The sequence below is a fragment of the Bos indicus genome, chromosome 25 (assembly GCF_029378745.1).
Source record: "Bos indicus isolate NIAB-ARS_2022 breed Sahiwal x Tharparkar chromosome 25, NIAB-ARS_B.indTharparkar_mat_pri_1.0, whole genome shotgun sequence".
NCBI classification, from domain to species: Eukaryota; Metazoa; Chordata; class Mammalia; order Artiodactyla; family Bovidae; genus Bos; species Bos indicus.
This window is the reverse complement of record NC_091784.1, coordinates 11,862,599-11,886,344: the sequence shown is the minus strand read 5'-3', so window position 1 is coordinate 11,886,344 and position 23,746 is coordinate 11,862,599. Positions and strand designations below refer to the sequence as shown.

The 23,746-nt window shown below is 52.5% G+C and overlaps 1 protein-coding gene across 5 annotated transcripts in view; it reads right to left on the bottom strand.

Annotated features, from left to right (window-relative positions):
* Positions 1–23,746, bottom strand: part of SNX29 (sorting nexin 29) — a 596,714-nt gene that overhangs the window by 453,169 nt on the left and 119,799 nt on the right. For all 5 annotated transcript variants that reach the window (XR_011564017.1, XR_011564016.1, XM_019987972.2 and 2 more), the window contains 2 exons: positions 5,939–6,002; positions 3,394–3,522 (listed from right to left, as the gene is read on the bottom strand). Coding sequence is in view for 3 of the 5 variants with exons in the window: in XM_019987972.2 (XP_019843531.2) it covers positions 3,394–3,522; positions 5,939–6,002 (193 nt within the window). In the remaining 2 variants the exon portion in view is untranslated. The remainder of the gene's footprint in view (positions 1–3,393; positions 3,523–5,938; positions 6,003–23,746) is intronic.

Here is a 23,746-nt window from a genome sequence, read left to right as displayed (position 1 = left end):
GATCCAACGCCAGAATCGGTACCACCAACCACTAGGCTAAACTACCTGCATTATGAAACCTGCCACCTGGACACACGGGGACCTGGAACAGGGCTGCGCTGGTGCAGCTGTGTGGGCCCCGCCCCCAGCCCTGACCCTCCACACCCTGCCTGTGACCCATGGATGACAGCACCCCCGGGCCATCAACCACAGCTGACCACGGGGACCCGCCATCTGACAACACGGACAGCCGCTCCTCCTGCGGCCAGAAGCAAGGAGAAACTTCTGACAGCTGGCAGGAGTCCGTCTGCAATGTCAGCAGTCGAGTCTTTCAAAACACATCCCGCTGCTCCGTCCACTTTCATGCTGTTTTCTCCTGAAGTGTTTGCCCGCTTTATCCAAGTTCCTTCTACCTGCAAACTGCAGACCTTCAGGCACCTTAAACCTTCAGCTGTCTGTGTGTTCAGTCACTAAAGTTGTGTTCAACTCCTCTGTGACCCCGGGGACTGCAGCCCGCCAGGCTCCTCTGTCCATGGGATTCCCAGCTAAGAATGCTGGGGTGGGTTTGCCATTTTCTCCTCCAGGGGATCTTCCTGAATCAGGGATCAAACCCACGTCTCCTGCACTTGCAGGCAGATTCCTTACCCCTGAGCCACCAGGGAAGCCCAAACTCTCAGCCACCCCATTGTTTACCTGGGAAACCAGATTACAGAATAGCGTGGTTAAGAAGTTACCTTTTTCTAGTTCATTCATGGGCTAAAGAAAATTTATCCCAAAATTATCATATACTCAAAACACATTTACTGTAAAACACACTCCAATCACTCGCTGCTGCCTTACGGACTTTCACACACTTTCCTCAGTGGGCCCTCTCAAGGGGATAAGACCATCCCATCCATTTCATAAATGAACAAACACACGCCTGTGAAAGTGAAGCGGTTCAGACCCAACACCCAATTTGCAAGCCATGGAGCAGCAACTCGAGGCTGAGCTGGCTCCTGACACAATAAAAAATAATAAAGGATGGAAGTCTGTCTGTCTTCAATGATTCAGAACCCAGGTCTCCACAGACTACAGTCTTTATTGAGAACATAGAACACAATCGCACCACAGAACCCTGGCATGGCCAGGTAAGACGGGGGCCAGGTGAGAAAATGCCGTATCAGGCACCTGGGACTTGTTTCTGATGCTCGGGATGTGTCACTTTCAAACGTGAATGCAGGAGAGAAGTTCAAATTGAAATTAAACACAGGGGGACTTCCCAGTGGTCCAGTGGTTAAGAAACTGCCTTCCAAGGCAGGGGACCCAGCTGTGGAGCAACTAAGCCCGTGTGCCACGCTACTCAGCTACACGCCACAATGAGGACCCAGCACAGCCAAAAAATACATAAATGTGGGATCACGCTGCCAACTTCCCGTTACATATACATAACAATTACATTCGTGTCACTCACAACAGCTGATGGCGCGGGGATGGTAATGCTGCCGCGGTCGAGCTTCCTTAACCCTGGGCTCCCGCACCCTACCCCCTCCACAAGATAGATGCATCTCCCGGTCTATTTTAAAGCCTTCAAGAATCCATATAGTCAAAGCCATGGTTTTTCCAACAGTCATGTAAAGATGTGAAACTTGGACCATGAACAAGGCTGAGCACCAAAGAATTGATGCTTTCGAACTGTGGCATTGGAGAAGACTCTTGAGAGTCCCCTGGCCTGCAAGGGGATCAGGCCAAGTCAATCTTGAAGGAAATCAACCCTGAATATTCATCGGAAGGGCTGAAGCTGAAGCTCCAATACGTGGGCCACCTGATGCAGAGAGCCGACTCACTGGAAAAGACCCTGATGCTGGGGAAGATTGAAGGCAGGAGGAAAAGGTGATGACAGAGAATGAGACGGCTGGATGGCATCATTGACTCAGTGGAGTTCAGCAAACTTTGGGAGATGGTGAAGGACAGGGAAGCCTGGTGTGCTATCGTCCATGGGGTCGTAAAAAGTCACACATGACTGAGTGACTGAACAACAACAAAAGAACAACCAGTTAAAGTGCTTATCTTACAAAAAATGGGGAAAAAACTGGAACAACTCAAATATCCAGCAATCTGAAATGGTTATTTCATATGGTGCATTGGCTCAATGAAATGCCACATCCAGGCACATAAACATGGTGACTATGAAGCTTTTACTATGGTAGAAGGACACAGCCTAGGAAGCGACGGGCTGGAGATTTCAAGTAGAGCCCATGAAAATATGTTTGCATGTGACAAATTCAGTAAAATCTCATTATGGCAGTTGGAGCTTGGGGATGGGCGGGGGGCGGGGGGGGGGGTGCGTTGCTTTACAGTTTTCTTTAATTAGATCTAAACAAAGTCATGGAAAAGAAAATAAGATAACTCAACTGTAAAGAGGTTCAACCATACTCTGAATCAGGGAAATGAAAACTATTTCGCCAGCCCTGCTTTTACCTGGGATTTTATCAAAGACCCCCAAAGCTGGATCCGCCAGAGGCAGGGGTGTGCTGGGGGAGACCCAGCCCTTGTTAAAGGCAGGTTGACGACCCTTATCCAACTCAGAAAGCACTGTGGGGACTTCCCTGGTGCTCCAGTGGCTAAGACTCCACACTCCCAATGCCGGGGGCCCAGGTTCAGTCCCTGGGCAGGGAACTAGACCCCGCAGGCCGCTACTAAGAGTTCACACACCACAACTAAGATCAAAGATCCTATGCCACAACTAAGACCGGAGCAGCCAAATAAGTTAAACAAATAAATAATAATAAAAGGAAAGAAAAACACAGGGCTTTGACCTCGCAATTCCACTTCCAGGAACTTTTCTGGCAAATACACTCATACGAGGACACAATGACAACTGCAAAGATTATCAGAAGCAGCAAAGGGCTAGAAATGACTCAGACACCTGGCTGCTGGCACCTCGGCCAAATGAGCCCTGCTGTGGGTAGACGGTGGGGTATCAGCAGGCAGGTCTGTGCACCCAGCGCAGGACGGTCTCTAAGCTGCGGAGGGAGGAGGGTGCAGGATACGGGACCACTTGTATCAAGGAAGAAAGAGAGGAGAGGAGGGAGATGGGAAGAAGAGAAAGTTCATGTATCGGAATGTTCGCATCTGCTCGAGTACACAGGGGCATCTCTAGGAGGTGACGCTGCCCACCCTCCAGGGGTGAGCTGGCAATTGCAGAGTTTAACCATTCATGACTTTTGTATTTTGAACCATGTGCATGTATACTATTTAATACTTACTCAATATTTAATAAGTTAAAATTTCAGCTATGTAAGTGTTATTTCCATTGGTCACTTTAAATTAGTAAGTACTGATGAAAAGTGTGCTTGGGGGCTGGCCAGCGCCTCCCCCAGCCCCTCCACCCCCTACCTCGTCAGCGCCTCCCCCAGCCCCTCCGCCCCCTACCTCGCCAGTGCCTGGACCTTCGTAACATGCCGCTCCTCCTGTTCGGCCACCTTCCGCTTCAAGGTGTCGACCTCCTGGCGGAGCGCGGCTGAGTGCTCCATCTCTCCGTCAAGCAGGTTCCGCAGCGACCTGGGAGGAGGAGGAGATCCCACCTGTTCAGAGGCTGCCAACCCGGGGTTCACAGAGTCAAGTCCTAGTTCATTCATCTTCCATAAGGCTCTGCAGAAACCGCAGTTCACGTCCATCTCGTACAAACTGCTTTGAGGAGCTACCCAGTTCTGCTCAAGAGTCTCTGCGTCGTAATTAGGATGAGCCCTGGGGAACCACCGGAGGCCTGACTCTGAGAGCTTGTGGGTTTGGTGGTTTAAACCAAGGGAAAACAATGAGTTGAGCCAATCCCAGGCACGCCCCCTCCCAGACATCCCACACTGAGGTGTGCGTGCTCAACCGGGACGTCTCGGCCCAGCTACACTACGTATGAGATTTAACAAAGGAAGGGCTGGCAGGACAGGCCAAAAAAGACCACCTGAGCCACAAACACAGAAGACAGGCTCCAGTTATCTGATGGACGACGGGAGTCTCATTTCTCCTTTGCCCACAATCTCACAAAACGCCCTTCACCCTTGCTCCGTCGCCACCTCCAGGTTAAACAAGCATACAGGCTGTCTTACGGAGATGGATAACCTGACATTGCATGAGTGTGCTTTGTACTGTATCTAGAGATGGATAACCTGACATTGCCGTGAGTGTGCTTTGTACTGTATCTGGAGATGGATAACCTGACATTGCCGTGAGTGTGCTTTGTACTGTATCTGGAGCACGCTCACCCTGCAAACACGCTCGCTTGAACGCCTGTCACCTTTGGTCTTGAATAGCAGAGAAGACAGCAGCTCTTCCAGAAATAACCACAAGTTACCACCTAGAATTGAGCCAAGCAGGGTTCTAATGACCAGCTACGGACCTCAAATGGCTATTTCCCGAAAACATTTACTAACTTTGGTGCAGCTGCATCCTAAATCTAGAGGACACTTGCCATGAGGCACCAGACCACAAGCAGCAGTGTCTGAACCACCCCACCTCCACTGCTCCCTGAAGCCCCGCTCCAAAAACAAACACGGCGTGTCTCAACACTGCTTGAAAGTTTTGAAAAAATTCCCTCTTGGGGCCTGGAAACTACCCCCCCAACACAAACTGGGTGTGATTTCTTTTTCTCTTGATGGGAAGGAGAAGAAATGACCCAACAGTGACTATTGTTCTCTACAAAGTAACACAAAACCTGTGGCTTTTTCTAAGATAACAGCCCCAGCTGCAAAAAGGAAAAAGCACCCTACAAAGTCCACAGCCTGTCACTGAGATTTACTTTCACTGGAAAAATCACACTGTCTGAGGATTCCTTTTTAAAAACACTTGTTTTTCCAAATCACGTTTGTTCGCTCTTGTATGTTTCCATAAAGGGTGAGGGAGAAGCTTGTCAAACAGGGCCCAAAGCAAGTTTTAAAAAGGAGAATCAGAATGCACATCCCCAGGGACACAATTCCTGCTCAAGGGCAAGCCTAAGAGGGCGGCATGAGCGTGCACACACGTGTGCACGCACACACACACCTACTCACTGACCCCCAGGCCGGCAAACGTGTGCTCACAGAGGCTCTGCAGATAACCGCAGGCAGATCCCTCTACTGACCAGCTTGTAGCCCAGACGAGGTCCCGGCACTGAAGCGGTTCACGTTTGGGCAGCTAGACAGAGGCAACACAGCTAACAGCTGTCTGGTATCCAGCCCTGGTTTCAACAGGGAATCAAAATGAATAAAACCCTTTGGCTTCTCAATGTCTGCAACAGGGCTTTGGGGAAAATCAAAAGACTCCATACACCGTCTTACTATAGGTATCCCCCATTCGAGAAAATGTTAAGTACACTAGTGCTTGGAACGTGGTGGACAGAACCTCAATGAAAGGTTACCCGCTGCTTAAAGGGGGCTCAGGGTGACAGCTGTGAGGATGGAGCTTCATTTTGAGGCAAAGAAAATGTTCTAAAATTGACTGTGGTGAGATGGTTGCACATATCTGAAAACCACTGAATACTAAAGTTTTATGTTTTATATGATATTTAAATTATATAATCTATGAATTATATGACATGTGAATTATATCTCAAAGGCTATTTAAAAAAAAAAGAATTAAAAAATTAAAAAGACTGCTTTACAAATTCTCAGTTTGTTCTAAGATAGTGCATGATCATTTCATTCCCTGTTAACACTCAAGCCACATTACATATACTAAAGTGGTACATCCCAGAATGGATACACGCATATATACAGCTGAGTCCCTTTGCTGTTCACCAGAAGCTATCACAACACTGTCAGTTGGTTCTACTCCGTCATAAAATAAAAAGTTGAAAAATAAAGTAGTACATCTCAGAACAAAAAATCAGAAATCACTGGTCACAATTCTTCCCCTGAAGCAAAACTTCCTTCACGGTGATCTTCTCTCTGCCCCAGAGGTAGGATTTCCATGAAGGAGCGACCCCTCCAGCCCCAGCGCTGGATACCTGTTCTCTTCCTCCAGCTCGTCTTTCCTGTTCATCATGGCCACGATGGCTTGTCGCAGGTCACCTAAGGGAAGAAAGCCAAGTGCAAATTAACCGGCAGATCCTGCCTGCTACACCACCCCTCACCGGTCTGGATTATGTGCTATTTAGGGCCACTTGTCTAGACGAGTTCCCTTTTCCCTTTCAAAAATAATTCCTATACAGTCTAGGAGATCCAGTGGGCTCAGTCAATCACTCTTACTAACCACACAGAATCCAAAGGCAGGGCAGGATGAGAATAAATGTGGAGGCGTTTCCTTGGTGAACATAACCAGCTAACCAGCCACTAAGGAATTACAGAGTGATGACTTCTGAGTGTTTTTCCAAGTCCCTGCTAAGCGGACGGCGTCTGCTTTGAATACTGATCTATTCCCAGTTAGAGCCAGTTATCAACCACCGGTCAGACAGCAGATTTCATGAAACTGACTTCATGCTCCTGCGTGTGCAGTCATGTCCGACTCTTTGTGACCCCGTGGACTGCAGCTCACCAGGCTACTCTGTCCATGGGATTCTCCAGGCAAGTATACTAGAATGGTTTGCCATTTCTTCCTCCAGGGGATCTTTCTGATCCAGGGGATATTCCTGACCCAGGGGTCGAACCCACATCTCCTGCATCGGCAGGCAGATTCTTTACCACTGAGCCACATGGGAAGCCCAAGTGACTCCATACTGACACAGACATACTCCAGATTACTGAGAGATCTGGTCTTCTTGCGCTGACTCCCATATACTGTGAAGAGGGACAGGGGCCCCTCCAACACACAGTTGATAATTACTTGCAGGAGCAGCTCTCCTGACATCTTCAATGTGGGACAGCAATTCAGTGATAGAGAATCTCGCCTTTAAATTCAATGAGCATCCAAGGTTTCCACCTACAGCAAGCTTACCTGTTGTCACTGTCCACCCACAGTGGACTGTTTACAACACTCAGATCTCAGGCCCAGGAACTTGTGAATTTCCCCCGGAAAGCCAGTTTTATTTTTTTTCCCCTAACCAATCCTCTTAGAACTGGCTGCAAGAAGCTCACAGCCAAAGTCACACATCCAGCGCAGCCACTCGGCCATGCAGCCACCACAACATGCCCTAACCCTCCCTCTGATCACCAAACTGCCTTTCTACCTGGGGCCAACTTACATATGACCCGTTTCACTCTATTTTTTAAACTGTTTTAATATGCTGCTTCAAGTCCTCTTTTGGAAAGAAGTATGGTGTGTTGGTACCTCTTTTTAGCTAAAATTCAAGCTCTTCTACTTGTCAAGCTCTGTTCAAAGCCCATTATCTCGTTTACTCCTTTACACACACCTAAGAAACACTACCCCACGTTGTTGGGGTACAAATGAATTGGAAGGAGGAAGAAATGGGGGAGGATGAGGACAAGATAAATAGGTGGTCCCTCTGTCCCATTATACTCAGGATACCTAGGCAGAAAGAGGCCCAAAGACGTTGAGGCGAGAAATGGGTCCCAGGACACACGCTGTCCACAGGCGGCCACAGAGGGGGCAGAAGCCCACCATCCAGGTCTCAGAGGAAGGAAGGGAAGAATGAGGAATCACGAGGGCTCCTGCTCAGCCTTTGGGTCAAAAAATAGGCCCTCCCCTGTCTTTTCTGACCCAGAACAGCCACGTCAGCATCACAAGGACACAGCTAGGAGGTCGAGGCCTGGCTTCCCCATCACACCTGTGACGGTGTGAAACCCGCGAGTCACATGGTGAGAAACCAGGCCATCTAAGGTGCTGGTGAGGAGGAGGGTCTGAGGTGTCCCTCTCCTGGGGTCAACTAAGGTGTTGCCAAAGAAAATTTGAAATTCACTGGGTTGACACAAACTTACTGAGCACCTACAAGGTCCAAGAGCTGCTCCTGGCGCTGTGAGTAAAGAAGGAATAGAGAAAACCAAAGTCTCTGCCTGCAGGAGGCAGGGCCCCCTCCCTAGGAGGGGAGACACGCCAACCAACATGGAACAGATGGGACAACGAGACACGCTGGGAGGAAAGCCAGGTGGGGTGCAAGGACAGGTGGTGGGGAGGGTGTCATTTTGTGGGCTGTGCTGGGAAGGCCTCTCTGGGGGCCCCAAGGCAGAGAGGGAGCCAGTGAGCTGCTGGATGCATGTGGCACAAGGCACATGCAAAGGCCCGGGGGCAGGCGCGAGCCGGGCCACACGAGGAAGGCAGGGTGAGCCAGGAAGGGCCATGTGGCCCAGCCCTCAGGGAGCTTGGAGACTCGAGGATCTGATGACAACTCCAGTGCCCACCAGGCAAGTGCCCCGGGTACGCAGTCTTGCTGGTGTCACAGAATCTCTCTCCGGGAAGTGGTCTCCCAGTCCCTTCTACAGGCCTTTAATCAGGCTCAGAGTGAAGATGTAAAGTCACAGCTGGCGTCCAAATTTGTCCAACTCCAATCTCTGCATGTGACCCAGGAACCAGTGGTAATCATCACCACTCACTTGCAGTGATTAAGAACTACTATTTCATCAAAATATCACAGGGATATTAAGGCAGAAGAACCTGAGATGTCATGAAATAAGCTGTGCAACCATGCACCTTTCCATGTCAGAGCCAGGATGGAAGCCAAGGTGTTCTACCAGCAGGGGAGGAGACCCCGGTCCCATGGGACGTGGTATGCTGTGTCCACAACCAGGGCCGCTGATGCTGGGGAAGACAGAAGGCAAAAGGAGAAAAGGGCAGCAGAGGATGAGATGGTTGGGTAGTATCACCAAGTCAGTGGACGTGAACTTGGGCAAACTTCGGAAGATAGTGAGGGGCTGGGAGGCCTGGTGCGCTGCAGTCCATGGGGTCACAGAGTCAGACAGACTGAGCAACTGAACATCAACAGCACAAGCATCTGCTGAGCACCTGCCTGCTGGCTACAAGGCCCCTTCCCAAGGAGAGAGCCGGGCTCCCGACTCACCTAAGGGAGGAGTGTCCTTAACAGAGCATTTCCCAATGGAGGAGACACACACAGTCACACGCGCCCCCGAGGAGACAGTCTGTCTGACTGCATGCTGAACATGACCAGGTAACAAGGGCCCTGGTTCTCAGCCTTGTACCAGGGTCTAGCCTCTCTGAGCCTTTCTCTGGGGGAACAGCACCCGCCTTTCCACCTCCCTGGAGCACTGTAACCTTCAGAGGAGAAACGAGGCAAGGTGGCGCTGGGTGAAGACACTGCCTCTCACAGGTGGCAGCAGAGAGCACTAACGATTTAGAAGAACTTGACATGACGCTAGATTTCACACTTTTATGGTAACTTAAAACACTGGTAAATCTGTAAAACTAAAAACAAGCCGGTAGTCTAATTCCGTGACACCATAGCCATGGGGCGGGGGGGGGGGGGCGGCGGGGAGAAATCAAGACTTAATACGTCACTGAAGACCAGCTGAGTGATATCTCTTGGGCTCTTATCTTCAAGAAACCCAGAGCAGGGGGCAAGGCTGCAGCCAGGTGCTGGAGACCTAGGCTCAGGAAGCTGCTCCTTCACTCCAAGGCTTGTGTGACATCTGCGTCTTCTTACAAGGACTTCTTCTGGAGGGCTCAGCTGCCCCACGCTTCTTATAGAAGCAAAGACCTGGATATGTTGTTGTTCATCGTTGCAACATGAGGTTAGACGTGATATCTCACACCAACTATTTTATAAAGCAGTTTCAGGTTCACAGCAAAATCAGGAGGAAGGTACAGAGGTCCCCCCATCTACCAGCAGCCCCTGCTCACGCACAGCCTCCCTCATTACCGACACCCACCATCAGAGCCAGACGTTTGTTACAAATGACGAAGCCACACTGACACACCACAGTCACCAGTCACATCAGCTTCGCCAGTGGGGTTGCATGTTCCCTGGGTCTGGATGTCCGCACGACGACATGAATCCACCACGACGGGATCGTCACAGTGTCACTGCTCTAAACGTCCTCTGTGCTCCGCCCGCTCATCGCCCTCCCCACCAAGCCCTGCTGAAATCTCTTGATCAAAGGGATCACGCCAGCCTTCTCATCTGCTGAGTGTGCCACGTGCCCGCCTGATTTACACGTGCCCTGGATACAAGTGGGATGAGAGCTCAGCAGGGCACATGCGCCTGGTGCAGACATGCCCACGGCCAGGGCGCCTGGCACCCTGGACCCAGCAGGGCAGAAGGCTCGGGTTCCGGGGCCCTTGGTCCCTCCCGTGCCAGGCTTCTCCTAGAGGGAGCGGCTCGCCACCCACAGGCACGATCCTTATGCTGAGATGTGGGTGTCGCGCCCCCGCCTGGCGTCACCAACCCCTTTACCTGGCCTCACCTGCGGCCAGCCACCCGCCTGGGCCAGCAGCCTCTGAGCCAGCCTCCCTAAGGACGCTCTTCAGTGATGGGGCTGCACTGTTTTGTTCCTCCCCACAAATGTGAGCGCCTCTCCCTAAATAAGACGCAAGCCCAACGGAGTTTTCCATTGTGCTGAGAACGCTTCACCCAAGATCTCCCTCCTCACGGATGTTAATGGCCATGTCTGAGCACAATGTCATCAAACACCAGGGCTCTGAAGCTGACCCGTCTGGCCGGCCTGAAGCCTGACACCCAGAGCATCTCCCTACTCCCTCCTGCCCCAGCCCCTGACAACCACCCTTCCACTCTCTGTGTCTCAGAGTTCGACCACTGGATTCCTCACATAAGTGGAATTATGCGGTGTTTCTCCTTCTGGATCCAGCTTATCTTACTTAACTTAATGTCCTCCAGGTTCATCCATGTCATCACCTGTGGTAGGAATACCTTCCTTTTTAAGGCTGAATAACATTCCAACGCATTGTTGTTTCATGAATTTCCTCGTGTTCACCACCACCCCCTCATCCTGATCTGATGAAACTCATCTATTCAGGCCAGGATGAAAAAGACACCTCAACCAAGAAGCCCACCATGATTCCCCTACCCCGCAGCAAGCTGCAGAGTGTGCAACAGCTAACTGCCTCTGTCTCTTGCAATCACCTCACAACTTCAAGGTACACAGCATGCCATGCATCTGGGGTCCCCAGAGCTCTCACACGCCAGGCGCTTGAGCATGTGTGTGCACGCTCAGCCACTCAGTCATGTCTTGACTCTCTGCGACCCCCTGGACTATAGCTCACCAGGCTCCTCTGTCCATGGGATTGTCCAGGCAAGAATACTGGAGTGGGCTGCCATTTCCTTCTCCAGGGGATCTTCCCGACCCAGGGATTAAACCCGTATCTCCTGCCCTGGCAGGTGCATTCTTTACCACATGCGAGGCCCACCAGGCGCTTGGTCAAGGTTTATGGGAAGTAAGTGACACAGAGAGATGATTTCTACCTGAGCACAACACCACTGAAATGGAGAACAAAGGTACCAGCTGTCATGTGGTGGGCACGCCTTCATCTAATGACACAAGGGCTGAAGCCTCGTTTCATTTCTCACCTGATGAGGATGCTCAGGAACACAGAGCAGGGACCCACGTGGGACAAGCCAAGCTGCCTGCAGGGCCCCAAGTCACCTTCCAAACCCTAAGGACAAAGATTGTGGATACTGTCCTGCGCAGGTCCAAGAGCTGGAGAGAGAGAAAGGGCTTCACCGGGGACCTGTCGGGGGCAAGAAGGTCAGGTGGAGGGGGCGGTGGTTCCAATAGCTTCCATTCCAACCACAGGAGCAGGACCCATGGAAGGTTGCTACTGCCAGACCCTGGGGCTGGGGAGATCTGTGTTCAAGCCCCAGCTCAGCCATCAAACTGCTGGGTAACCTGGAGCGGGGTTCTAGCTCCGCAAAATACAAAAGAGGAATTCCCTGCAGGATGTAAGACTAAATTAAAGCTCCCTGGGGTTACTCCGCACCACAGCCATTGCAAGGAGGTGGTTCAGGATCCTGGCTTTCAGAGCACGATCTCTAGAGTCAGGTCCCAGGTTCAAATTCTGCCTCGGTCGCTGGGGAACCTTGGGCAAGTTACCTACCCTCTCTGAGCATTGACTCCTTTATCTATAAATGGGATCTTTTCGGTCGCTACCTCACACAAGCATTATAACGACTCAACGCCCAGCACACAGAAAGCCTCTGATAAACGTTACTGATCACCATAAATGAGCGCCCGTCCCTCCCACGGCAGGGACGGGGGCAAGGCAGCAGGGGCTGCCCAAGCACAGCTGGACTCAGCCGGGCACATGCTGAGGAGTTACAGGGTTTACTGAGCTCCCGCAGACCTCAACCCTGGGAATTGAAAAGGAATTTAAGTGGTCTATGCCCTAGGGCAACAGACTAGATAATAGACTTTTATGAGCCATCAAACCAGCTCAGCACGGGCAACATGGGAAATCAGACCTGGAGAGCGAGATGTCACTTAGAGGGGACCGCAGAAGTGAGGTCGGGGTGCTGGGCTTTTAGGCATGGCATATCCAGGTGGCTCAGTGGTGAAGAATCCACCTGCCAATGTAGGAGATGCGGGTTCTATCCCTGGATGGGGAAGATCCCCTGGCACAGGAAACGGCAACCCACTCCAGTATTCCTGCCTGGCAAATCCCGTGGACAGAGGAGCCTGACGGGCTACAGTCCATGGGATTGCAAAGAGTCAGACAAGACTGAGCAACTGACAACAAAGACAACGCGGCGATCCCAAACACGCCACTAGGAATCATGTGGCTAACATGTGTGCAGTCCGCGGGGGAAGAAAACTGGAGGAGGAAGGGTTTCCTAGGAGGACCTAGAAAACACGAATGCCCTTTGGGCAAAGAACAGCCACGACCAGCTGCAATGAGACATCTTGGCCACAGGTGCACTTTGCAGGGGCCACAACTGGTCCACACAGAAGCCACAGAGCAGGGGGATGAGCATCGCTGCTGAGCCACAACATCCTCCCATCATAACCCTTCCCTGCCTGGTCCTGCATGCTGTGTACCCCCAGACACAGGTCCTGTGTTGGCACCAACATCTAAATTTCAGAGGACACAAACACAGGTCCAGCAGGACTCTGATACTGTAAATATTTCAAAAAAGATTGTGTCCTTAGTCTTCCCTAAGTTGCCAAAACAGAACCCTCCTGGTGATGGTGAAAAAGGCAACAGCCTGAGAGCTGGTATCCTCTCCCAGCCTACCCGCACCCCCCCAAAAAAAAATCACTCTTTTGACAGGCTTCAACTTGACATGGGCATCCCAAGTGGCGCAGTGGTAAAGAATCCACCTGCCAATGCAGGAGACACAAGAGACCCGGGTTCAATCCCTGGTCAGAAAGATCCTCTGGAGAAGGAAACGGCAACCCACTCCAGTATTCTTGCCTGGAAAACTCCATGGACAGAGGAGCCTGATGGGCTTCAGTCTAAGGGGTCACAAAGAGTCAGACACAACTGAGCAAATGAACACATACACACAGCTTTATGTGCATTCACTTTGCTGACTTTTCTGGGATGGGTAACGCCAAGGGGCTGATTCCCCTACATCATGTAAACAATCTTCTTTCTCCAAGCTCAGGCACACACATCAGCAGAAGTGCTGCCTAGCTTGTAATTTTCTCTCCTCTCCAGGCACCCACATCCCATGATTTGTTTGGTCTCTACCATGGTTATTCCTTTCATCTTTATTACCTGCCACGGCACGTTTTGAGGGACAGCAGCGCAGTCTTTCTGCACTGCAGCCTCTGCAGAGCCCGGCAGAGTCAGGGGCTCTCCCTCCTAAGGATGAAGGGCAAAGAATGATCTATTGAGAAATCGGTTTCATGCTTGGCTTCGAAGAACTGAAGAGCAAATCCAGTCAAAAACACGGGAGAAGGTTAACCACGGGAAATCAGTCTGGGTTAATGAGCATTTGGAATCACTGCAGAAAGGATGGCTGTTTAGTCGCTCAGTCGTGTCTCTTTGCGACATCATGGACTGTAGCCCACCAGGCTCCTCTGTCCGTGGGATTGTCCAGGCAAGAATACTGGAGTGCATTGCCATTTCCTTCTCCAGGGCATCTTCCTGACCCAGAGATCAAACCTGCATCTCCTGTATTGGCAGGCGAACTCTTTAACCGCTGAGCCACTTGGAAAGCAAAAAGGACGAATTGGTTCATAAATGTTGCCAGGGAAGGGAACCGTTTTAGGAGCGAGAAACGAGACTTAAATCTCTGTTGTTACTATATATCAATATAAAGTTCAAAAAGAGTAATTTAAATATGTGAAATGCAGCAATAAAAACAGTATAAATATGGAAACAAACATTTACGCCATCTTGCAGCAACAGCGGCCCATCTCAATGTGCAAGCGAAGAACAAGTCGATTAAGGAAATGATAGCTTTTTTTTTTTAACTTTTGTACCTTGAAGGCCAATCTGACAGAAAACTGGTCCACTGTGGAAGCTAAGCTCTTCAAGGCAGCGAAGAGGCAGAGCAGGAGGAACACAGGTTTTCTAATCAAGCCCCAGATCCCACCGGTCTCCTGGGCCCCTTCTCCCTCTCCATTCCCTCAGCTGGAAAAAAACCGGCGCTGGTACGGCCGGCCTCGTGGGACAGGGCAGGGCGCGGCACCAGTCTTCCTGGGTCACAGCCCTGCCGTCCGTCCGTCCTCAACCCGTCTGTCCTGCGGTCGTGCCGCAGCGGCAGAACTGAGCCGCAGGCATGCAGTCTGCGGGGCCGCACGGCCTAAACCACTGACCATCAGGCCTTTACAGAAAAGACGAGAAGGTCCCCAGGAGCTCCTGCCCCCACTGCCCACCACAGCCTTCTCCTACGCGGGCCCTCTGCGGTTAGTGTGCGGCCCGCCAGACACGGCGTCGATGGTGGGGCCCAATGGCTGGAACCCAGACTGTTCATAGATGCAACACAGCCGGGACCCGCTGCTGTCTTAGACACTGCAGATCCCTCTTGCCTCTTTACCGGTCCCCTCAGCTTCACCTCCATCCCTCTGGCAGGCCTGGCTCGGCCCCTGCCCTACATCATCTTCTACCTACGACGGTTCTCCGGATGTGAGCCAGCAGAGGGCCTGGGCTGCACACGGGCTTGGCGCTCTGGGCATCTGTAGGTTGAAGGTAGTGCTGAGACCCAGGGTGGCTGGCCAACTCTGATAGAGACTTCCACAAGTTTGGGATGGGCCGCCAGCTCCGATCAGGGATACAGGAAGATGGGAGCAGAGGCACCTGGCCCGAGCGCAAACAGTTCTAAATCACTCCACCAGGATCCGCCTGCTGAGAGCTTAGCCAAGGACAGGGCGCTGGGCCAGGTGCAGGAGCCTGGCCAGGGACACGTGAGATGCAAGCCCCAGACAGAAGCCCAAAGAGATAAAGCCAATAAAGCCCCTCAGGGAGGGGCAAGACCACTCAGTGCAGAGAGAAGGCTGAGTTTTGGCCAAGTGGCTGGCATCAGAGATGTCACACGTGCCCTGTGGCCTGACAATGGGACAAAGCCACAGGGGAACCCAGACTCTGAACAGAATCCCCATTGAGTGGGTGAACTCACCACTGGCTGGCTTGGGCTCTGGCCACACTAGTACTGCCAAGACAGCTCTCTGGGATCAGCCAGCAGAGACTGAGCCGCCCCAGGAATGAGGCAGGCAGGAACCCAGCAACCAGGCCGCCGGGAGCCCCCATAACCTCCCCGCTGCGGTTCTCACCTTAGAGGTTCTGAGTTCCAGCCCAACAAGCCAAGGAGAGCTCGCGGCCCCTACTCTCCCCAAGCCCCACCGCACCTTGTCCATTCTCACCTCCATGAACGCTCCACCCATCAGAATGGACTCACCCTTCCGCAGGCGTGGCTGGCAGAGCCCTGCCCCCAAGCCTGTGGGGCCCCTGAGAGCAGGGACCCCTGGGCCCGGCACCCACGAGACTGGGAGAACGAACCCAAGGCCGGATGAATAAGCGGATCATTAATCAGCGAGTGAGTGACTGACTCACGCCCACTGCTAGAATCTGCCCCTCACCTCCTGGAACCCAGCACAGATGGGCCGGGCAGAAATGTCGAGCGCGTTTAATAATAAGTTCAAGGCTTCACTTAGTGGAACTAACTACCAGTTCACGGCTGCAATTTCCTGCCCCAGTGCAGGGGATTCAGACTTACTTTTTTCCAGTAGGTGCCTCATAAATGGATACACACAGGAAGGAAGAGATGGATTCTTATATATCGTGACCATGACCTGGAACTGGGCGAGCCTGCAAAACCACTCCCCCGCCCGTTGACACACGAACCCCCGACTTGAAACAGACGAGCAGAGCAGGGGCCAGCCACCAGAGGCCAAGCACCCGAATGGAAACCAAGACACTATAGGGACCGCTCCACTCACACAACGAGGGCGGGCGTCAGAGGCTGCTTGAAACAGTGGCTTCAAGGGAGGGGAAGAGAGCCTTCCCACCTGCAGCCGACAGACCTTCCAGGAGGGAAACTGTCTTGAGATCAACTGATCTTTAATTCCCTTTTCAAGATTAAAGGGAGAAAACTGGATGGCTGTAGCTAGACATCTGGGCGTGTGCACACATGTGCAAGCGTACGCACGCGCTCGCTCTCATATACATAGATCTGGGTAATAATTCTTTGGCTTTATATAGCATCTTTTTTCAAAGACCTCAAAGAGCCTTTACAAACACTCCCCTGGGGCGCGTATGTGGTGATATTTAAAGAGAGGGCTCATGAGGGCACATGCATAGAAATAAACAGTGAGTGCTCTTCTGTGGATATATACTTAACCTACGCCGCCGTTCTCCAAACTTATAACCGCTTTTTATATCTTTTTCTGACTACCCACTCCCGTTCCTTTTATCTCTAAAAGAAAGGATGAACTATATTGAGCTCCAAAACGTAACTTTTTAAATGGATCCTGGGCCCATTCGAGCTCTTTGTTCTGTTTCTCCTTCCTGCCTCCCCTTTCCCCCTGCCCACCCAGAGTTTCTGTTTTGCAGTTGGTTATGATGAAAAAATTAAAATGCCTCAGGATATGTTCCCAGTGTTCAGATGGCCAGTGGCTGCTATGCGTCGTTTCCTGTATAGCCAGCAAGGCGAAAAGCACTTGAAACACACAATCTCAATGAATTCTCACAACCTCCCTGAGAAGCAAAGTGTACTACGCCCGTTAGGTGCATGAGGAAACGGAGGCCCAGAGAAGCTCGCAACCAGAAGGTGGCGAGGCAAGGACCCAGCCTAGTCAGGTCCCCTGGGAAGCCTGTCCCCGAGCTGAGCTGGCAGCACCAGGCCTAGTCACCCCCTTGGATGGAGCGCACACCCTCAACACTCAACCAGATCCCAGAGTACAGCCTCCAGCAACTCTCCCAACCTTCCTTTGCCCTCCCCAGGAAAATCAGGAATCTGATGAAATTCTGTCCTCTAAGCCCTTACCCTACCCCCACTTTAAAGCAATTGTTTCTACACAATCTGGAAATGAGAAGAAAAGGTTTGAGGAACCCATGCAAACAGAATGAGAACTACAAGGAAATCACAAGAGATAAGAAACGTATCTTTCAATGTCTTGATAAAGTTCAATAACTTGATGGTTTCAATATCTTGATAAATTTTTGTGAACTTCTCCATATGTGCAATGGTGGGTTTTCTCACTGGTGTGTGTGCACAGTCTCACACACAAGTGCAGGCGTACACACACACACACACACACACACACACAGTGTTTCTTTATAGTGACTTGGAAAGCAAGTTGTCCCCAAAGTAGATACAGACAGGACAAAAAGTAATAGCAGTGGATGCTATAAGGGGCTCAGCAGGAAGCAGGGACCTTGGGTAGAGGGCAGACATGCTCAGCCATGTGGCAGCCCTGCCTCCAGCCCACTGTCCCTCACAGGGACACAGCCTGGCTCGGAGAAACCAGCATCCATGTTCTTACACAAATCTGATTTTATGTATCTTATCTTTATCTGTATGTATCTTTATATTCTTACATAAATTTGATTTTAAATGCTGTTAACAAAGTTTTTTTCCAGGCTAGCCCAACAGATGACAGCTCTGGGACCCCCACTTTGAGACCCCCAACCTGGAAGTTTGAGTTCCTGATCCATCATTTTGAAAACATCAAGATGAGTAGCACACAACAGCGCACGGTCGTTTCTGAAAAGTCAGCCTTCCGTTCCACGTCAGAGAATGTCAAAAGTGTAGAGTCTGAGGGGGCGCTAATGGAGGCAGAGATCGCCAGGAGACAGAATGGGCAGGGGCTGTGCATAACCCCCCCGCCAAAGGCAGTTCCCCAAGGACTTCAGAGTGATTCACTTGGGGACCAAAAAGCATCCAGGCACGTCTGCCCCCATCAGAAAGGCCCAGAAAAGAGAGCATCTGAGAACATGAAATTGTCAGAAGGTTAGAAGCAATAAAGGGGAAGAGGCGGATCTCCTTTATTGAATAATTTCATGCTTTTCAACATCTTTTTTTATATCAAGGAGTCAAAAGTCTATATTCATTCTCTGAAAATTAAAGAAAAAGAAAACAGCTCTCGTTTAGCTTTAAAGAGGTATTCGCCAAAAGAACTAAAATCAGAAACTAAAGAGAAGTTGCTGTGGGAGACCCCAGGCTGAAGGCGACTCAGCACAGCAGAAAGGGCAGCAGTTATCACTCCAAAGCTCCTACTGCGGGCCAGGCGTCGTCCAGAGAGCTTCACAGACGTTACCTCAATCTCTCCTCCCAACAAGCACAGGCCATCACTGTTCCTATTTTTCAGGTGCACAAACCAAGGCTCGGAGAGGCTGAACAATCTGCTCAGAGACGCACAGCTAGGAGGCTGGGGCGTCTGCCAGGCCTAGAGCCTGTTCCTCACCATTTAGCTGCAGAGCCAGCTGGGATGGGGGGAGGTGCAGGAACGCCTCTGTCCTTGGTCCTGAACAAGCACAGTAGGTTTCTCTGGGGAAGTTTGCTGACGTTCCCCCTTGGGGGAAAGGGAACTGATACCTGTACCCCAACATTCAGACAATCCCTGTTAACCAGTCCAGCCCTGCCCTGTCCATGGCACCATGAGTGTTAACATCCCTCAGAGGAGACACGGGTTTCAGGGTGATGGGAACACCCAAAAGGGAAAAGTCGATGGAGAGAAGACAGGGCCTCGGGGTCTAGTGCCCCTCTGCGTGTGGCAATTTTTCATCCACTACCAACCTTGAAGCATGGGTCTGACCTTGGCTGTACTAAAGGAACCGAGTTTCTTATTTCACAGAACTGGTGGTGTCAGCCCCCTGCTTTATAGGTGGAAAAAACAAGATGTGAAATGACTTTCCTAACAGCTGCTATGGGGCCCAGGCCACGTGCCAGACCCTGGGTGAAACTGTTCGTAAATCGTCTCCTTAAGCCCTCCAAACAGCCCCACAAAGCAGGTGCTTGAGTCAAATCTATTTTTATACATAAAAAAAACAGACACAGAGATCAGAATAAAAGATATTTGACATCATGACCTCCACCTAATCATACCTACCACTCTATACTCTTCCCCCCAGCCCCACGGTGGGATAGAAAGAGGAGGCCAGAGCCCAAAGCCAGCCTGTATTTTAACCCCCTCCCTCAAAAAAATCAACATTCTCAAGATTTTCATTAAAGAACCCAGCCTCAAAGGGTTTGGGTGGAGTCAGCCTGGCCAGAGGTCGCAGACATGCACCTCCTCATCACTCCATTAGCAGCCCTCTGGAGGAGCCCTGGAGACCACCTGAGTCTGAGGGTCCAGGCAGCCTCAATGCCACAGGCACCCTGGGTGCTTCAGGTCTGGGGGCAACCACATCCCCATACTTAAGACATTTGAGCTGGTTTCTGCCACCCTCAAGCAAAGGAATCACTCCTCACCTGCTGCACCTGGGAACCCGCAGGACGGGTCCCTGGCCACCAGGCCACACATGCGGCCAGCAAGCTGGGAGACACAGAGGACGAGAAAACAGCGTAAGCAGAGATGTGCCGTGTGACGACAAGGAACAGATAAGGATGCCAGGTCCACGGCCGGTCCAGCCGCAAGCTGGCAGGGGCGTTCGGCACATCACACGCACTTTGCATCTGAGACGTTCGGTCTGTAAGATGAGGAGGTGAGACGAGCTGACCCTGCGGAAGCCTCCTGGCTCCGAGACTCTGGGATCATCAGCGGGAGTCGATGAGCCTTCCTGCATGTTTCTGGCTCCTGCAAGCAGATGGGAAGCACCAGGCTTCCCCCACCGTCTGTTCTACCCGCTGGCTGCCTGCGCGTGGCTGGGCTGCCAACAGCAACCAGCAGAAATGGGACCCTGACCTGTTTGAGGCCCCTGGGTCCACCCAGGGCGCAGTTACACCAGCCCCTGCTGAGCCCAGGCTCACGCACCGCGTGGTGGTGGGGTTAACTGACAGCGAGGAAGACTAACCGCATGTGAAACGTGCATAAATAATTGGGACATCCGCAGCAGAGCTTCCGTCTACCCTCAGGCAGTGGCATCATGTGTGTGGGCAACTGTCAAACAGACCCAGGCACGTAAAGGTGCAATTAATTAGAAGCACACAGCTACCGAGAGGGCTCAGGTGGCCCTCACACCAGACGCAGTCACACCGACTCTACGCTGCCCTGCTCCACACTTGGATGCTTTGAGGTCTGCTGCACAGAACACCAGATCCCTGTGGCCAAGGAGCGGCTTCCAGTCCCAGCTCTGCCACGGACCTCCCGTGCAGCCGTGGGCATGTCGCTCACTGTCTCTGAACCTGCCTCCCCGTCTGAAATGGACATGATGGCAGCTCGTCCACCTCCAAAGTTACAGAGGGGGAGGGGGCACGGGGAGCTTGGTCAGTGCAAGGTGAGCTGGCATCCGGCTGAGCCCCTCAAACCGCCTCCTCAGTCATGAGCGGGAGGGAAGGAAGGCGGAACCGTGCTCCCAAGTCTTACAGTGAGGACCAGAAAGGCGGAGTGGCCACCCCGAGACACACAGCAGGACACAAGTGGCTGAGATTCGATGCATGTGGCTGGGCCCTCCCGATGCCGAGGCCACCACACTGACCCCTGGGTGTCCCGCGTCCTCCGCTGCTGCCCGGTGCCACGCACGCTCTCTCCAAGCACCCTGGTGGCTCAGGAGCAGAGGTGACCTCTAACCTTGGACAAGATATGAGAGTCCCACCCCATCACACTGCCCTCAGTGCACGTATGTGAGCGTGCTCGCTCACTCAGTCGTGTCCAGTTCTTTGTGATCCTGGACTGGATCCTGGAGCCCGCCAGGCTCCTGTGTCCATGGGATTGTCCAGGCAAGAATACTGGAGTGGGCTGCCATTTCCAGGAACTGAACCTGCATCTCCTGCACTGGTAGGCAAATTCTTTACCGCTGAACTATCTGAGGAAGCCCTCAGTGCAGGTAAGGAGACTCCTAAGCTCAGAGCCACCCTACTGGAGGAGGAGTATCACTGGAGACTCACCCAGCAGGATTTAACACAGTCAGGATTAACACTCCACTCCAACGACACCTTGAAAACCCAGCTCAGCTGTCCTTTCCCGAAGGAGGCCTCTGGACTCCATCAAATGAAGCCGATTCCTCTCCTTGGGGTGCCCAAGGGCCTCAGCCTTTCCTTTCACAACCTCCCCTGCGACATGGCGAGTTCTGTGTGAGCAGGAATGAGCCTGTCACCTCGGACTTTCCCTCCACCCACAGCCTGGCGCTTTGCCCGCATGCGGAGGGACCACGTGGCTCAGCTCCGCTTGCAGGGTCAGGTGGGCTCGCGGAAAGGTTTCTATTTTCCTAGTAAAAGGAAGAAACAGCAGGGGCTACCCCTTCTCCCTTGCTTCCTGCTTGACAATGGGTATTGTCGCTAGAACAGGAGCAATCATCTTGCAAACACGAGGCAACCAAAACCAGGATGAAAACTAGCAACCGAAGAAGCTGGGGCAAGAAAGAACCTGAATCCCTGGCAGCACTGTGCTGCAGAATCAGGCCAGCAACCCCTCCCCTCCCATTTCACATTCCAGAGGAAAATGAACGCCTGCTGTAGCTGCTGTCCCCGGGTTTTCAAGTACTTGCAGCTGACAGCGTTCCTCACTGACTTCCCGCCTCCACACAGCAGCCCTCTCGGGCCCACCTGGACCTGAGCAGCGACGTGGACCCTCTTTGTCCCTGAAGGCCTCCCTGGGACCACCCCACACGGAGTCCCAGACCCCACTCTGAGCCGGGTTACCTGTCATCCCCAAGCCTCAGCATCCCCAGCTGCCACAGTGGGGTCATACTACCACGCCACGGGTTGGCCCTGGAGAGTCAACCAGATAAACTACTTGAGAGGGTGTGACAACCTCTCATATGCGGTCAGTCCTCGCAGACTTCCCTGGAGGCAGCGCAGCCAAAGAAACAGCCCAGCCTGCTGGTCAGGTGAGCTTAGGCACCTGGCTCTGTCCAGTACCTGCTGTTTTACCTCAGGCAAGTGAATTAACCTCTCTGAACCCATTTCCTCACCTGCAAAATGGGGAACTCAAATTTACCTCCATTGGCTGTTGTGGGGATTAGTGAAGGATGAAGAGAAGCACCAGGCTCCGGGAGGGGCAGGAAAACTGGTCTCTCTGCCTCCTATCCCACCCCCCTCCTCAGGGCAGAATCACCTCACAGTGTAACCCAGCAGGGACCTATGGGGCCTTCCCAGACGCAACATCCTCCTCTCCACCATGTCCTCTGCCTTTTAAGCCTCCCAGGCCTTCTCCGACAATCAGAGAAGTGAAAAAAAATGCAGGGAAAAAGGAAAACAGTCAAGCAAAACAATATAATAAGTTTAGCGATTAAACAAAAATCAAGGACCTTTAGATCCTCCTCGAGGGCCAGAGATCATATTCTGAGCCAAATCCTGTGAAATGTTTTGCACAGACACCCCCACCAGGTGGAAGAAGTTAACTGAATGATGACCACCAAGCCCGTAGACCCCAGGTGGGCTGGAACCAGAAGGGTCACGCCGACTCCCGATGACCCCACCACCAACCAATCAGAAGAACGGCCACGAGCTGGTCACATGCCCCCCACCCCTCACCCACCGCTGAAAGTCACCATCAGGGCTTCTGAGCACTGCCTGCCTGGTCTCCTTGCTCGTCCCTGCACTAAACGCGGCATCTTCCTTCACCACAACCCGGTGCCAGGAGAAAGGCTTGACTGCTCACAGACGAGTGGACCCAAGTTTGGTTCGGTACCAACAGCAAACCCTCCGAGGAAGCCAACACGGCCACCTTGGCTTTATTAGTGCAGCCAACTTCCTCTCCGCGCCCTTCCCCAGCCCGGGCCAAAGTCTGGAAGGAAAAGCGCTGCCCCAGATGAACAGGCTGAAAGCCTCCTTCCAGCAGAAACGGCCACCCTGGACTCAGCGGGGGATTCGCACCTCACAGAATGGCGTCCGGGAGAATGAGCCCCCGTCCTCTGTGCTGAATCCTGGCCCCTGGAGATTTAAAAAGCCGCAGAGGGCAGGCCTCCAGCTTTCAGATACTGCGGCCGGGCTCGGAACTCGTACCTGCAGGCGGAGTGAGGAAAGATGATGGTGTTCTCTGGGTGCTCCTGGAGGTGAGAGTTCCAACTCCTGGGCTGCATCGACTCCCCCCGGGAGACACTAAACCCCCTTCAAGAACCAGCTGAGGGAGGGAGGGTGGGAGGCGGAGGCCAGAGAGAGCCAGCAGCGGGCCTCCTGATGGGAACACAGGGCAAGAGCCCAGACGCTGGAAGGAGCAGCGGGCAGGCTCCCTAATCCCACCTGCAGGGCGTCCCTCAGAGAGGAAAGAGGAGCCCCCAAGGTCACATGGCGGGGGGCCACACAGAGAACCAGGCTCAGCCTGAGCCCACAGCACACGCCCTTCTGGCTCAGGCCCCAGTTCACCTGCCGAGGCTGCTCCTGATGCCACAGGCAGGAGGGGAGGCAGAACCCCAGCGGCTGGGGCGCAGGAATCCCTCTCAGCGCTCCTACCAGCTGGGTGAAATCCTC